This window comes from Neopelma chrysocephalum, unplaced genomic scaffold (assembly GCF_003984885.1).
Source record: "Neopelma chrysocephalum unplaced genomic scaffold, ASM398488v2 Primary Assembly neopelma1_79, whole genome shotgun sequence".
Classification (NCBI taxonomy): Eukaryota; Metazoa; Chordata; class Aves; order Passeriformes; family Pipridae; genus Neopelma; species Neopelma chrysocephalum.
Window position 1 is genome coordinate 5,954,741 of NW_020897740.1, and position 16,984 is coordinate 5,971,724.

The 16,984-nt window shown below is 42.8% G+C and overlaps 1 protein-coding gene across 1 annotated transcript in view; it reads left to right on the plus strand.

Moving 5' to 3' along the window:
• Positions 1–16,984, plus strand: part of ANXA5 (annexin A5) — a 35,896-nt gene that overhangs the window by 13,396 nt on the left and 5,516 nt on the right. The window contains exons 2-8 of the mRNA XM_027689958.1: positions 1,855–1,935; positions 5,288–5,329; positions 11,968–12,052; positions 13,067–13,161; positions 13,541–13,654; positions 15,750–15,840; positions 16,780–16,865. Of these exons, the coding sequence (XP_027545759.1) occupies positions 1,855–1,935; positions 5,288–5,329; positions 11,968–12,052; positions 13,067–13,161; positions 13,541–13,654; positions 15,750–15,840; positions 16,780–16,865 (594 nt within the window). The remainder of the gene's footprint in view (positions 1–1,854; positions 1,936–5,287; positions 5,330–11,967; positions 12,053–13,066; positions 13,162–13,540; positions 13,655–15,749; positions 15,841–16,779; positions 16,866–16,984) is intronic.

The window sequence follows — 16,984 nt, forward strand, 5'->3', positions numbered from 1 at the left end:
TGGATTAGAAGTAATGAATCACTTACAGGAAGTTGCCTTTGCTGGAATATAAACCAATATTTAGTCTCCAAAGCAACTCTCAAAGTGCTTTAAAAAAAAAACCAAGAAAATCTTCTACTTTGTACTCTTGGCCTGTCCTTCGGCCTGTCCCCCTGATGCCAGAATGTGCAGCATGGAAAGAATTTTCTAAACTTTCTGTCAGCGTTAAAATCTGAACTTTTTACCCTGCCTGTAAAGCAGCAAAACCCTCCCCTCTCCTCTCTTATTTTAATAGTGTTACTGCTTATTGTTCTCCTCATACCTTTCACCCAAGGTGCTGGAGTGCAGCACAAAGCTCTCCATTTGTGCTGAACTGTTTGCTCTCCTCGAGTAGGAGCAGAGGGGAACGAGGCACTGGGAAATTGCCATCTACTGGCACCAGGCTGGAACAAAAGCCATTTCTCCTCTGTCAGTGTTAATCAAAACATGAACTTGAAATTGCTTTATTTTTCCCTCCCTCACCTTTGCTTCTGGCTCGTGGCTCATCAAGCAGTTCTGACTGTTTCGCTTCCAAAGAGACATTAAAGTGTGGAAAAGCGTTTCAGATTGATCTTCAGTTATAATTCCGTATGGAAACTGTCTGCTCCATGAAATTTCCCAAGCCTGAAAATCTCCCTCGGTAAGCCTATTGCACTTCAGTGCCTCTACAATAGGCTTTTAAAATATTTTGCAGTAGGATTTCCTTTAAGAGAAAATACTTTAGGTAGGACACCAACAGGCCTTGGCCTTTCTATATTGTGTGAAAAGTGCTCTAACTTGATTCCTGTGCTCCAGCTCCATCAGATAAATTGAAGGACCTTTTCCTTTTCAGCAGCCATTGGATACACAGTAGAGCAAAGCTGCATTTAAATGGGCCTTGCTCTTTTATTCTCTTCTGTAACGCATTTAAAGGTAGCTGATGTAGAGTCATATAATGGCTCAGAGATAGTATTGATAGCAATGTGATGTATGGTGCATTTGGGCAGGAGATGAGCACACCCACTGGAAGACTGTTTTGATACAGCAAACCATCCATCTTTATTTATTAAAAAAACCTGAAGTTATTGGTCTCTCCATGACCTGGCAGCCTGCTGCTGGCAGCAGCTGCAAGAGGGCATGCTTTTGAAATGGACTGCTCTTGTGCTAACTTTTCAGCCCCTAAGACTTTTACGTTGTTTCTGGAAAAACGTGCAGATGTGTTTTAGTGCTACAACCAGACTTTGAAAACATTTTCCAGCCCCTCATTAGAAAGCCCACATCAAGTGAATTATTTCATGTATCTGGTGGTTCCTGTGCAGTTCCAACTGTAACAACTGCATCAGGTAACTCTTGTGTGATGGCAATTTTGGACTCTCTAATGTGGTCAGCGCTCAGGGAAAATTTACTTGCTTGTTTACTTTAAATAAATATGCCTAGACCTGCTTGCATATCTGAGTTTCATACAGCAGTGACAAGGTTTGCTGAGCTTATGGTGCTTTGGGCAGCACGTGCACACTCGTTCTGTCCTCTGTAATGTGCAATCCTGCCCACAGGCTCTTGAACCAAGGCCAAGAGGTGTGGGATATCCTGAGGTTTGGGATTTTTGGCTTTTCAGCTTTCTGGTTGCTGAACACTTCCTGCTCGTTCAGCCTGGATTCGGCATTTCCTTTCCCTTTGAAAGTGACTTTGGGACCAACCCCAGAATTTCACTCTGTATGGACAAGAAGTTTGCCTTGAAGTGGATTGGGAACTGACAGGGCCCTGCTTGCAAAGTCACAGTGTGTGTGCCAGAGCAAAATACATCATCAAGGTGCTGCCACTTTGTTTCTCATATTTTATTGCTATTTCTCATTCCAGGTGTTTGCAGCTCTGTGTCACAGAAGAATTGGAAGTGCACTGTGCCAGCAGCAGCCCTGGGAAGCAGACTATTACATCCTGGTATGATTTTAGCAGTGTTTGAAGATACAAAGAGCAGGGACGGGCTTGGAAGGTGAAAAGACTGCTATGTTTTGGGGTTTTATTCCTTGTGTGAAAATTTATTTTCATTTAAAAAAAAAAACAAGAAAAAGAATTATACTAAATCTAGAAGGCTGACTTTTGGCTTGTGGCTGAACACTGTTGACTGCTAGAGCTGCTGTCGAGTTAAATACTTGCACCATGTCATCTGGTGCTTATGACTCACCATCTCTAACTGTTTTAGCTGAACTTGAATTGTTTCCACTGAAGGCAGTCAGTGCAAAATGCATTTCCCTCTAGTTTTGCTCATGTCTTCAGGTTCATTCTGGATTTGCTCATCAGCTACTCCTGCCTCTTCCCTTTGTGCTCAAATCGATGCAAAGGCTGAAATGCTGTGATGATCAGATTTGTTCTCTTTTCAAACCTCCGCTCTTCCCAAATGCTCTGGTGAATCTTTCCCATGGTTTCACTCCAGCATTTCCCCCTGCTCCCCCAGGCCTCCTTGCTTCATGAAGTTATGGAAATATTTCCTTGCTTAAACACACATTGATAACATTTTATATTGACTGGAGTAGATTTTTACTCCTGATGTCATCTGTTGGCAAGAAGATCTGATTAACCTTTTCCTACTGTTGCAATTCATCTTGGATCATGTGTTTCAGACCCCTTCCAGAGCAGGAAAATATTCTGTGTTCTCACATCCAAGACTCTTTCCTCTGTCCTTCACTGATTAGAAATCCCGAGGTTATCTTCCACTGACTGAACATAACCTCATGCTTGGCTAAGAGTAAGACTGTGCACAGAGATTAAAATGATGAGTTATTGTGTGTAAGATGGTCAAAGGTAGAAGAGTGGAGAACCATTTCAAGTACCTTGAATTGAAATAAGGTAGACTTCTGCCACTGGAAATGGGAAGCAAAGTGTACACAGGGACACTTACTGCAGAATAGAAGGTGTGTGTTAATTTGATCAGAAATCCACAACCCCCAACACAAAGTTTAAAGGGAAAAATGGGATTCAATACATGTTTGATCATTTCCTTAAATTTGAGAGTTGCTATAAAATAGTAAGGATACTAAATAAGGCATTGGAGGCAAAAATCCTACAATCCAGAAGAACCCATCCTAAATAAGAAGGTATGAGAAAAGGCAGTGAGAAAACAAGCTTTTCCCCCTTACCTCTTAATGTGCTATTATACACATGACACACTTGCAGCATTTTCATTGGGACAGCAGAAATTGTGTGTTGCAGTGCCTGCTTTAAACTATAACCTGGTATTACAGGGAGCCAGGGGTTCAAAGCTTGGATTGCAGTGCTGGGATCCAGGAGGGGCTTGCTGCAGCAAGGACAGGGAGGGGAGGGAGGTAGGCCTGCTGTCTTCCTGAGGCAGTACAGTTACATTCCATGTGGTCACATGCTAGCTGCTAAATAGTGTTAGACAAATAGACACCTTTTTCCAAATTATGCAAGGGTTTGTTTCATTTGTGAAGTTCAATAAATACATTTGTATTAGGAAAAGTAACGTGCTGATCTTTGTGCATGATACTTACTATAGTAGAGATTCTCTTTACGTATTTCCAAGTGGCAATGACTACAGCTTTATTAGTTTCTAGAGCCTTATTAATTGTTCATGTGATACTGGTACAGCTTTTTTTAAATTTTCACATTACCCAATAACTTTTCCTTATCTGGCATCTGAGTCACTGAGGAGGCTTGGCTTCCATTGGCTGTGCTCACACCTGTGCCATTTGGCACTGGAGGCCCTGTTATCGCCGTGTTTATGTGCCTCATTCTGATTGACAGCATTTTGGAGTGTGTTAAACAGGGCAGAGTTAGATCCCACTGCATTTCCTTATGTGTGCCCTTTCTAGATAGTAAAGCTTGGAATATGATCCAGTGTGGCCTGTGTCTGGCTCTGGATATAATGTGTAAGGGGAAAAAAAGACTTAATTTTGCAGAAAGAGGTGGGTGTGTCTGAGTAAGATTGTGCTTAAACTAAAAGCAACCCATTTCAATGTCAACTGCTCTTTTTTAAAACCACTGCATAATCCTTAATGTTTTCTTTAATATTGTTATTCTACACTACTCCATAGGTGCATTTCCACATGCATGTTATGAGCAGCTCACTATTCCCTTCATGCACCTTTGAGCATGTGTGGAATGCTACCTCAATGGATGAGATTCAAATCAGACTTTAATAAATAAATCAGGACATTTTAGCAAACCATTTGATCCTCGGTCCTGCAAAGGAAGCCAGCTGGGTGGATCCCGTGTTTTTGCTGAACTGTATGTGCACTTCTGGGACAACAAGAAGTGCTGGATAAAATATTTAAATTTATGCCACAATCTGCGTTTCTGTCGGTGTTTTCTGAGGTAAACACAACTCACTGTAAGACAGAAGTGACTTACATGTTAAAATGCTGACACAGCAGGATTATGTTCGTGCTTTATTTTGGCACAGACAGTAAATTCCATTTGTGTTGCAGTTACTTTTCCTCCTCTCATCTGACACGCAGCTGGATTGTGCTTGTATGGCTGAGGGAGCAGGTCTGCAGCTTTAGATGAAACAGCTCATTGACTGGCCATGCAGACTGACCCTCCTTGCTCTCCCAAGCTGGATATCTTCTCTGTACCTGGGTTGGTGAAATGGTTCTGCTGGAAGACGTAAAGTAAACGTTGTCATCACCCCAAACTCTCGCCATGCTATAGTCTGGAGCTCCAGCCCTTACACTCTGTTCCAGTGCTGTGCTTGTTTTGCTAACCTGGCTTACTTGGAGGCTAACCCAGGTCAGCTAATGAAATGCCTGCTTTTTTTACTAAATGTTTTCTTTTCAGAGTTGCCCTTTAGTGCCGGGATATGATCCCCTTTAGATTAACGGGAACTCATTTCTATATTCATTTCATCAGGAGGGGCCTCGAGGACCTGCTGGAGCCTATCTATCCACATCGAAATTTTTCTGTTAAAAGGTTTATGACGACTAAGAAACACAGCAGTAATTACACCCATCCATGGCATAGCAGGGATGGAGGAGCAAGCCCCGGGGCTGTGCAGGGTGCCGCTGCCCGGCCTCCAGGCGGTCCCGGGGAGGCGGCCGTGCCTCGGCTCCCGCCCCGGGTGGGGCCTGGCCCGGCCCCCGGGTGAGGCAAGAGCCGAGGCTGGAGCGGGTCCTGCTCCCTCCTCCTTCACTCGGTGCTCCCGCTGGCTCGGAGCGGCTCAGGCAGCGGCAGGAGGTGAGGGGCGCCGGCGGGGGAGGCGAGGCGGGCGGGCGCTCACTGCCCCTCGCTGTCCCTCCCTGTCGCTCCCTGTCCCTCACTGTCGCATCTCTCTTTGCAGACGCGGATCGGCCCCACCCGGAGGATCCCAGAGATGGCGAAGGTGAGGAGGGCGGCAGCCCCGGGCTAACGCGGCCCCTGCCCTGCCGCTCCCGGGACATCCTCGTCTTATCTGTCTCCTTTTACTCCTCACGGATTGAATTTTCGGGCTCCCTTGAACCACTCCATCCCCGAGCTGGGCAGACGCGGGCGGGCGGGGGCCGGGGATCATGTGAGGCGCGCGTCAGACACAACTTTTTTTTTTTTTTTTTTTTCCGCCAGTTTCCACTAATTTGGCCAAGTTTTCGGTACCCTGTGTTTATAGCGCGCCTGGGTGGAGGCTCCTTCCACTGAAAGAGGAAGGAGAAAAAAATACTGCCGTGGCAGTGCCTGGCGGAGGCTCAGGGCTCGGTATTCCCGTCCCCAGTTTTCCCATACCTAACACTAATTTTTCCAGAAGCCTTAGAGCTCTCGTGCAGTTCTTCGTTTGATATTTTTTCCTCTCTGCAGCCCTTTCGTTGCTGTGGTTTGAGGCTGGATGAAGGCATGGAAAATAAGGCGGACTCCAGTGTTTGTTTCTATAGTTGCATCAAATGCATACGCTCTGAAAAGTAAAATAGGAGTTTAATGGCTTGTTTGCGGGTTTAGGAGGGCTGTAGGAAGTGAAAGCAATCAAAGTGTTTGAGTGCTTTCACAAAGGTCGGGGTAATTGCACTTAATGAGTGGAGTGATTAGTGGTGTTTTAATGCCCCCATGAATGTTTACTCATACTCTGGATATAGTTTTGAAGAAAGAAAGGGTACTGCTAGAGAAAAAAAACTTTAAATAGTATTCTTCTAAATCCTTAAAGTTTAGTTTTGGTGAATTTTTTTTTTTTTGGAGGGACAAAGAAGGGATTTTTCTTTCTTTAAGCAACAGTCCTGGTTTGTAGGATGCCTCTTAGGAGGACAGGGACCCCTACCCATGCCAGGGTGGGACACCTGACCAGATGGATATACTTGGACAATAAGCCTTTTATTACAGAATATGTAGCATTGCTTGTAGGCTTGAAAGTAACTTCTTTTGAGTAAAAGCATGAAAATTTACAATACTCTTGTCTGTTCCACAGAGACTCCAACTTTAACTCTGAATCTTTTTAAAAGAAATATTTCATTCTTCAAAAGTGCAAACCGGTTAGTCTTGTCTTCACATTGCAGAATTTTCTGTTGCCTGAGGTGACCCCTGAGGCTGGGTTTTTAGCTATGGTGGATGGTGGTAGGTTAAAGTCATTGGAACCCTGAGGCCTTGTACTAGGTGGGCCTTGTTCTCCAATTTCCACGTTCAGAGATGTTTTCCACTTCAGTAGTATTCTTTGCCTGTGCAGTTTAGGCAGCCATGACAGACTGGGAGTGTTAAAGCCTTTTTAGCCTCTAATTCATTTTATAAGAATAAATACCAAAGTTAAAGAGGAAACTCTACTCCTCATGGCAGGTGTCTTTCTAAATGTTGTTGTGTCATGAAATAGTGGCAAGAATGAAAATGCCCATTAATCATGAAATGTTGAGTGTCAATTGACAGAAGCCCTTTATGTGCACAACTAAAGGTTCAGAGTTCACAAAGGGCTGCACAGCACGGTGTAGTGAAGTCCAATTTAGTCCAGATACATCACTGAAGAATAAAATCTTTGAAGAAGGTGAGTTATATTTGGAGGCTTGGTCACTGAAGTCCTTGTTCTTGCTCAGTTCTGGGAAGATTTTTATTTTTTTTTTTGCCTGAAGACCTGAGGAACTTTGTGTGTTCCGTGTCCAGAACAAAAAGGCTCATTCATTTTGTAGGAAAACTACAGCATGCACAGACTGGTCTCTCCATGGCCGTGTTTATCTGCTTGCTTTGAAGGAACACTGTCCCAACAAGCTGCCTTTTCTCTCACATCTGTATGTGCAGTGCTCTGTTACTGTATAGATGAGCATGGTACCATCTCTTCCTGCTCAGTGAAAAGCTGGGAAATCTGCCCTGTGTTTGCTAGTTCAGAAATCTGGAAAAAGAGCAACAAGCATATTTTCTGCTTGCATGCTGGGGCCTGATCTGTTTTGGTCTGCTACTCCCATTTTTTTTTTCCTGACTGTGGACTTGGGAGTATTTTGTGTATCCATTTGTGAACTGCCAGGAAAGGATCCCTTACTGCTGGTGAAGGTGTGGCCGCTCTGTGCTAAATCTGGAGTTGCTGTTCTGCCAATGTGCACGTGTGACTTGGGAGCACAGGAATAGTATTGCCAGCTCCAGTAGTGTTTCAGGGGATTGTCTCACATTCCAAAGCACAAACACTTTTTCAGCTCTGGGCCCTAAGCAGCTCTCTGGCTCTGTTCAGGTTATTTGTGAGGACGGGTTCGAGTGGTTTTGCAAATGTCCCTCCATTGGTTCCTACCTTGCTGCTGCTTGCTCTTCTCCCATTCTCCCACCCCCTGTCTTCCTTTTTTGTTTTTGGCTTCCCTCCTCCCTGTCTGTGGTATCTCCATGGTGTATTGACTCAGAGTTCAACACAGATGTTGTGTAATTACGTTTTTTCTCAGGAGTTTAAATTTAGTGGGGCAGATGTGAGTCTAGTCTGCTGACCAGAGCTTACTCCTCCTGTTTCAGTGGACAATCTGAAGCATTGCTGGACTTAGAGAGGTGTTTTGTAGAGATGTCTTTAGAGCTGTGCATTTGCATCCACTCACAATTTAATTTGCATTGTACTGCCCTCAAAATTTTGGTAAGAATATAATGAAATAATGGGATATTTCTTTTGTGATGTGAGTTTTAAAGCACAGATTGAACTGGGATCTCTCTGTGGTCTCCAATGGCCGCAAAGGCTTTCAGCTCAGCAGTGAACACTGTATTATGTTTATCTGCAAGGTGGCTCTTCTTGTGCAAGAGATCTTGGACAAGCTTCCATTTCTTTTAACGTGTGACCTTGTGGGCTCTTCTGTCTGCTGAAAATAGCACACCTTCTCTCTTTGTCAACCTGTGTGCTGGTAAATATTCTCCCTTTCCTTTCTTGCCACTCCACTGTTTTCCTGTGCCATCCTGTAAACAGATAGCTGCTTTAAAAAAAACCCACAAAACTCTCATAATTCATTCTCTGCACTAAACACTGGGCTTTGCAGCAGCAAAGTTTTGAGATGCTGCTTTTGTTACTGCAGAGCAGCCTTGTGAAAGGAGGCAGCTCTTTATCTGTGGGAAGTCTGGCTGATAAGATCTTGCTGTGATGGGTACAGAGCAAGGATAGAGGAAGAAGTCTGAATCAGTTCAAGTATGGCCTTTGTTTGCTGATATGAATGCTTTGTATTGAACAGTGGCTAAATGTGGAATCTTGTGGGTGGGAAATATTTTGTGTGCTTGGTGAGAAAAATTAAAAGGAGCCTCATTAAGTGGCTATTGTTGATCTTGTAGATAATGCTGTTGCCAGGTTATGTGGCCATATCAAATTGTCTCTTGGGAGAAGTTCATCTGGCTCTGAGCTCCTTAGAAACAGTTCACCTGACGAAGTATCTTCTCCTTCTGCAAACTTTTGCTAGAATAGAATTAAACAAAAATACTAGAGAAAGTGAATATGCTCATTTGAAGGGGCATAAATTCTAAAGCAAGATCATCTCTTGCTTTGAAGTCTTCTTTTCCTTCTTTTTTCCCCCCTCTGCCTTTGCTCTTCATGCTAATTTGTGTGTCTGGGGGCTTCGTTGGTCTCACTGGGAGGTGTCTGGAGAACATATAAGCTGCTGTTTGTTTCTACTGTGAAATCACAATTTGCACTTGCACTACACGTGATTCCTTAACAACAGTCAGTGTATCAGGGAATGTAGAAAGTAAAGAATGTGGATCAGTTTTGGGTGTTACAATCTTGTGATACACTTTCTGTGGAGATCTGTGTGTTGTACTTCTTTTTAACTGCCCAGTGTAGGGTGTTGTGACTTATTAAAGGATGGCTCCAGATTACAAAAGGATTTATATCAAAGACTGTTTGTGTTTTCCCCATTTCATTGATGTGCTTTGGGTTCTTTTGGGTGGGAAACTTGGTAACCAAAGGAAAAGGGACCTATAAGGCAGTAGTGTTATTGTGTATCTACTTACATAGGTGGCAAGGAGCATTTTTAGATATACTAAAAATAGATAGATTTTTATAGAGGTGAATAAAATATGAAGTTTGTAAATAAAAGTTAGATAGTTGTCTTTCATTTCATCATTTTTCATATTGGGTTAGATGGCATAGCAGTTGTGATGCTGCAATCCATCTGCAAGAGCCAGTTTGCTTCAAGAAAAGTTTGTATTCTACTTAGTGTTGAAACTGTGGCTGAGTTGTCTTGATAAATGAGTGTCTGGCTTTTGTCAGAAACTCTTTTGTATGGATCTGTTATTTTGCTGGAAATGTCTGGTTTGTAGCTCCTGTTTCAGATTTGCTGTGACTGCAAGTTGCCCTCAGTGGTTCAGTCAGTGATGATGGTGTAGAACGGGTGCTTGCCCTCTCTTGCTCTGGCCCAAAAGTGCCACATTTGGGAAGGAGGAGATGGCTCTTCCCTCCTGGTACCCAGGTGATGTGGATTGTTGTTATGCTGGATGGCAGATCTGCAGCACTACTTCTGGCTTGCAAGAGAGGTGTGGCTCAGGTTCTGATTGAGGGTGATTGTGGCAGGTAGGGAGCCAAAATCAGCCGAGGGCTGTTCATCAGAAGGGAATGCCTGGAACGCAAACGGTGTTTAGGCACCAAGGAAAGTCTTTCAGACTTCAGCTGCACCAGAAGATTTTCAGGAGCTGTTCATCAGGCTTGGTGTGTGTTGAGACTTTCCATGCAGTGCTTTGGAAAAGAGAGTTATGAGGGATTGGGAATAGTAGTGCAGAGGTAGATTTAATGTAGCGTTTAGTGTTCACACATACATTGTCTACAACAACCACAGAGGAATGTTGGGCCGTTGTCACAAGACTTAGGAATTGTGAAGAGGAATTCCACTCGCTTGGAACAAGATAAGCAAAGGAAAACTTTAAGTTAAGGATCAATAACTGCATCCTCTGAGGCTTGTTGACATTGGTCATTTCCAAAGGAGAATCATGGTAGTTCTGTAATATTAGTTATGTTGAGATGATATGGAACAAAACAGTGGGAAATCCACTTGTAAATAACTCCATGCTGGCTGGTGTGGTAATAAGGGAAGAGGAGGGAGAGGCTTTTCAGTCTTTAGCTGATTTACTAAATTAAATTCGATTTATAAAACTGCATCCCAAATGCTTGAGGTTTTTTTTCACGGTAGCCTTTGGAATTAGCTAGGAAGATGACAGTTAATACATATTGCTCTGCCTAAATTCGAAGTGCCACCTTAAAACTTGCTTGTAATGGGAAAAGCAGAATGTTTCAGTGGGATTGCTGTGCTCTGAGTTAAGCTGGGTATTGGAAAGCATCTACGAAAAAGAAGCTTGTTGCTGTTCAACACTGTGATACTTTGTGTTCTGATCTGCCAAAATACATCAGAAATAAAGGTAACTCATTACTCTGCTGCAGTGGGAGGGGTGGGGAGTCTGCTGGCAGTGATACAGAGGTGGCCTGAGGGGCAGGAGCACCTCGGGGCAGTTTCTGGTTCGTGCTCTCTGCTCCTGTGTCTGACCTGTCTGAGTACATTGACTGGAGAGCAGGGCAGGGAGTGCCTGAAATTGCTGACTTCAGGAAGGGCTGTAGCCCAGAGGCCAAATGGCTCTGCTGCCTGTGGAGTGATCTGGTGCCAGGCTCAGGAGGTGTCTTGGCACTTCTTTTCATGCTCTTTCTAGAGACTGGAAAAGTGCCCTGCCTGTACTGATCATTACATTTGGACAGCAATGCTAACAGGAGATTTCCCTTCTTCAGCTGTTGGAAAAACCTTCCTGTTCCCCAAGCCCAACTCTTTCCCCTTTTGACCACTGCTTGACTCTATATATTTTATAAATTAACTACTGTACTATATACATATATGTGGTATATAGGTTCCTGAGCTATCATGTTTAAATAAAGGCAAAACTTTTCCATGAGGGTGATGAGTATCCTCTTGTGTTTAATCCAAAGAGCCCTGAGGAGCCGTGTTCCATGGAAACCAAGTGGAATTATTTTTGTTTGGACAAGCTGATCCTTATGTTTGAACTGTTATTTCTCTTTAGCTGTAAACTAATGTGGCTGAGTCACTTGTATAAGAAGTTGCTTATGTCAAAAGCAACATGATGAAAAACTGAAAGCCTCTGCAGAGTTCAGTAGGTCTCATTTGCAAGGTGGTGGAAAAAATCAGTGTGGTGCTGCTTGAAAGTTCCAGTAGGTTTTTCTTATGGACAGGAAATTCTTGTTTCCAAACCTTGGATCTTTGTGCAGCTTTCCTAGCATATGTGATTTGTGCAACTAATTTTTCAAGCTACTTTAGCAAATGATAACTTCTTTGTAATTTTCCTGCATGCAGTTTCCAGTGTTGTAAATACCAATTCTGCAAACTACTGTTGTGTAAATATACCCAAATTTAACTGGGGTACCACTGAGCAAAACTGTAGTAGGACCTTTTGAGGGAGCTGTGTTTAAATATCTACAGACTGCAATTTGGTCAGATAATTGCAAGAAAAATGCTATCAGCTTTGGACTGTGGATTCAAATTTGGTCTGAGCTCATGTATGGAGAACTGCAAGATGTGATATTTTATTTCATGACTCTTTCTCTCTCCCCTTAACCCCTTTTTCCCCCTCTAGTACACGAGAGGCACCGTGACAGCCTTCTCTCCTTTTGATGCCAGAGCTGATGCAGAAGCTCTTCGTAAGGCCATGAAGGGAATGGGTAAGGACAATTTGTATTTTACAAAAAGGTCTTTCTCCTCCAAAAACATCCTTTCTGAACTCATTTTTTGATCTTAGTAGATGAGAGTAAGGCCTGTGTCTACATGCCATGGAATGACAACCCCAGGAGTGCACTGGTCTGGGCATGTCCTGGTTTTGACTGTGCTGCTCTCAAGGATGTTTATTTTTAGCTTAGAATGAGGGGGGGGAAAGGTGGTTTGCACATTCCCCATTAAAAACTGGATACTCCATAGGCTTTTCAGCTCAGAGTTTTACAGCACAGTAGCTCGACTGTGGATTTACAGGCAACAGCTGTGGAGAATTATGGCAGTATGGTAGAAACTGCTTGGGAAATCTGCAACAGCCTCCTCGGTCTGGAAGTGTGTGAGCACATTACAGATCCCGGGAACAAAGAATACAAGCACACAGCAGGAATGCAGACTAACCACTGGTCTGTAAACTCACACTGTAGCTTTCTGGCCCCAAACTCCCCTGTGAGAACAAATCCTGATTTGCTGCTTTCTTTGGAGCCACCTGTGGAAGGAAGTGGAAGGAAGGGAAGAAGATACATGTGATACACCTCAGCCTACAGGCAAAAGTGAGGACTACCTTGCAAGCTATTGTGTATAAAATGGGTAATAGCTTCACACTTCCCCAACTTTGGGGTTGCTGGACTGAGTTTTGCTGGGAGTTGGCAGATTGTTGGTGAGCCCAAAGCTTCTGTGTGGAATACAGACTGTGACTTAATGTTGCTATTAGTGCCTGGAGCACAGTCTGACACAGAGACCGATGGAGAACAAACAACACGTAGGTCCTCCAGTCATATTTTTGTGACAGCAGAACACCCAACCTGGTGGCTCAGCTTGGGTTATGGTGACATTTGTTATTTTAAATACTTCTGCTGTTTGTCAGTAGGCTGTGGCTTTCACAGCATCTTTCATTGCCTTTCGAGTTTGTGCCACTGCTGTTTGTTTTTTAGAATGTGTTTGTAACTCTTTGTTCTTTTTAACTTCAGGGACTGATGAAGAAACTGTGCTGAAGATCCTGACCAGCAGAAACAATGCTCAGCGACAAGAAATTGCATCTGCCTTTAAAACCTTGTTTGGCAGGGTAAGATGATGAAAATACCTCTGGAAATGAGCTGGTTGTGGCTTAAGGTGATTACTTAAAACTACGAGGCACATTCATCACGTGAATGTGTAACACTGTAAAACATTCCTTGAAAGCAAATCTAGTTTTGCTTCTGTCTCCCCCTCTCCTCCACCCTGCCGTATCCTTAAAAAAATCACAATGTGTTTTGGGTTTTCCTCATGCCCATGTATCCTTTTCTTCTGCTTTATTTGTTTCAGTTGAGATACCAAGTAAAACAAAAATGTGTCCCCTGTGTTTTTTTTGCTATGTCTCCAGAGTCTCTTAGCTTGCAGACTCACGTGCACCCATTTAAAGTGGTTAGTCCTTGTTCATTACAGCACTGTTTGCTCTGCTCTAGGATCTTGTAGATGACCTGAAAAAGGAACTTACTGGCAAATTTGAAACGTTGATGGTGTCTTTGATGAGACCAGCATATATTTTTGATGCTCATGCACTGAAGCATGCCATCAAGGTAAGAGGAGGGGAATTAATGTTACATGAAATGCTTGTTGCTCTTTTGGGGTTTTTGGGAGTTTGTTTTGGTTTGTTTGTTTGTTTGTGGGTTTTTTTGGCTTTTTTTGGAGGGTGGTGGAACTTCTGGCTGCTAAGGGGAATGCTAATAGAAATAGCTTTTTAAAAAACATTAGGAAAGTTATGCTAACACCTGCTAATGCCATGGGTTGGCCTGGTTTCTTTTTCATCCTAATAACTCAGAAGTAGTTTAGAGCTAGAGAGTGTTTTGGCCCAGTGGATTGCAGCACAACTCCAGAATTGATGGGCCAGTATATTTGTGTAAACTGGTGTCCACCAAAATTATGAGCAGTATCTGTAGTATTGAATGTGCTTTAAAAGCTGCCTTCAGTAATAGAGAGGGAAGAGTTGATAGCCCTGTCAGTGTTACCCTTCTAACACTTCTCTTTGACTGAATGCCTTTAGTGCCTTTCTGTGCAGGCCCAGTAAACAAACAATTTACAATATGGATGTGTAGAAATTTTCTTCCATGTGCTTTTTCTTTTCCCCTGTCTGATATCAGCCTGTGGAATTTCAGGAATTGCATGTCCATGGATTATTCACAGAATTAATCCAAGTAGAGGCCGTTGAACTTGACTAGTGTAAGGTAGTGCTTTGTTGAATGATACTTCCATGTAAACTCCAAAGATCCTTGATGCCCAGCTGGTTAATATGTAGGCTTTAGTCAACTGTGCAAGCAAGTGCTCATGAACCTGTGACCCAGCAAATAGTGGCTCAGACAACAGAAACTTCATTCCTGGACATTTTCTGTAATGTCTTTATGTGCATTGGGGGAAGGGGGAATGACACCTGACAAAGAAACTGATAAGGGCCTTGTTGATTAAAAGAAAAAAAATTGTATTTCCAAGTTCCTCTTATTGATTTAGGAGTCAAAGACTGAGAGGGAATGACAGAACAGATGGGCGTAGGAGGGAGAATAGAGATAGTGAAACAAGAGGAGTTTTGTTCTTGTCACTTAAAAAAAAAAGATATTAAACACAAGATCACACGATTTCAGAGAATGGGCCTGCACAGGAAAGGATGTTCAATACTGGCTGCAGTTCAGCGAAGGGGGGATAACAGAAAAGGAGATGTGATAGAGGACTTTTGTACAGGATAACTGTGAGCATTAACTCTGTGCTGAAGGTTGTCCCATCAATTTTCACTGCTGCTCCTTAGATTAGAGCTGATGTAACTGTGTCTGCCTCACCTGGTGAGTAGGCACATTCTTGAAACAGTCTGTGTTTTGGAAATGATTCCATGTAACCTGGCAGGTTTGTATTTGGATAGCTTTCTGTGCAGTTACACATCTTTGCATGCAGTTAGTATTTGATACTTTTCTTACAGGAAAGGTTGTAAATAATGCACTGAAGCAAAAAAAATGCCCGGTATTGCATTTCAGTGTTGTTTTTGTGAAATGACTCCTTTGTAAGCAAAAGAGCAATGGCTTGTTCATACAAAGTAGAGTCAGACTTGTGGAAACAAAATATTGGCTTGGCTTTTGTAGATTTTATTCTTGTAAAAGTGAGAGTATCTGTTGTGTCTGCTGTAATTAGAGTGCAGCAGCCTAAACTATCTGGATTAGCAATTCCATTATAAAGTGTGTGTTCGCAGTGGAAGAGAAGGTTTGTTTACAGCACAGTTCACAGAAGGGTGGAGATCATTGCTGGGTGGCTCTGTGTGTATCTGTACCTCCTGATGACAGATGTCTGATGACAGACAGCACAGGAACTAGAGCCGAGATGGAAACTTAACTCTTTTCACTCACTTCTCTGGATCTCATTGACTGGCAGCAAAGAACTGAGGCTGTGCTTGAACATGGAAGGGCCCATCTGAGTCCTGCAGCAGGGAGCCTTTGCTAATTGTTGGATTGGCTTCGAAAACAGTCAAGTCAGAAGAAATTCTTTTCAAAACCCCCACAAAATACCAGAAAGAAGAAAATATTTTTTCTTTCTTTGGTCCAAGTGCGTGAACTGACGCTTGCTTTTGATTGCCAAAGGGAATTTGTGTTTCCCTTTTGCTATTCCATCAACTGATTGATACTTGCACCCCTGCAGGGAGCAGGAACCAATGAGAAAGTGTTGACTGAAATCCTTGCCTCCAGAACACCCGCAGAAGTGCAGCAGATTAAACAGGTTTATCTGCAAGGTAATTTTCTGTATAAAATAAAGAGTCTCCCTTCAGTCCTCGTAATATGATTTTAGCTCATCTTTCACATAAGTTCTATCTGTTAACAGATGGATGTGTTCAATAAGAGGGAATTCTTCCTGCTGTGTTGCAGAACTTCATATTGAAAGAAACTAAGGAGAAAACTAAAAGAAACTAAATTGTAAAACTAAAATAGTTTTTATTTCAGGGCTATGAGCGCAGGTTATGGTGTTTTGTGCTTTATAGTTAGAATTCTTTCAAATGCATTTCTTCTACCCATTATTTTCATCCCTTTGACTAAAAGGTGATTTTTAGTAATTGGAAACTAGAAAAATGGGATTACGTAAAAAAACAGAAGTGATTTTTTGCCTTTTTCTCAGTGTTCTGTTCAAAGGCATTTGTGCAAAAGCAGGTGCAACTATTTGGCTGCCCACAGGAGTGCTTTTACCCTGTGTTTGTGGGGTTGTTTTTTTTTTTAAGGCAGTGCTTAATTCAACATATTTCTTTTGCCTTTATGCAGATTCCTGCCACACGAGAAATTCTCATCTCTTAACAAATTTCGAGCCCAAACTCAGAATCTCTGAGGGCAAAATTTATTAGTACTAGACTTGTCTGGGCTCATGGTTTCGGTACAGTTGAGACTGCCATATATTGACCTAAAATTCAGATCTGTATCCTCAAGAGCTGAATCTCTGCATGTCACCTTGTACTTCAAAATATTTTGAGTAATCTGCTCCTGCTACTACATGAGGTGCTCTATTTTCACCTCTGTTACAGTAAGGTTATAGGTGAAAGCAGAATATGTCCTGGCTGTTAAAGATGTTTCTGATAGATGATTCTACAAGCTGTGAGTCAGATGAACCTTTTGCTTTTCCTTGCTGTCTCCTCAAAACAGCGAGGAAGCCTGTAAGGTGGTGAATGGGTATTGCTCTTTTGCAGAGTATGAGGCCAACCTGGAGGACAAGATCACAGGAGAAACATCAGGCCATTTCCAGAGGATGCTGGTGGTCCTGCTGCAGGTCAGTGTCTTGCCATGTGTGTGACTGTCACTTCTGTGGACACTTGTCACTTTGTGCTTTCTAAGCTGAGCTCTAGATAGGCCTGGTGATAGGCAGGGTTGGAGCTGAGTCACTTCCTCTGACTT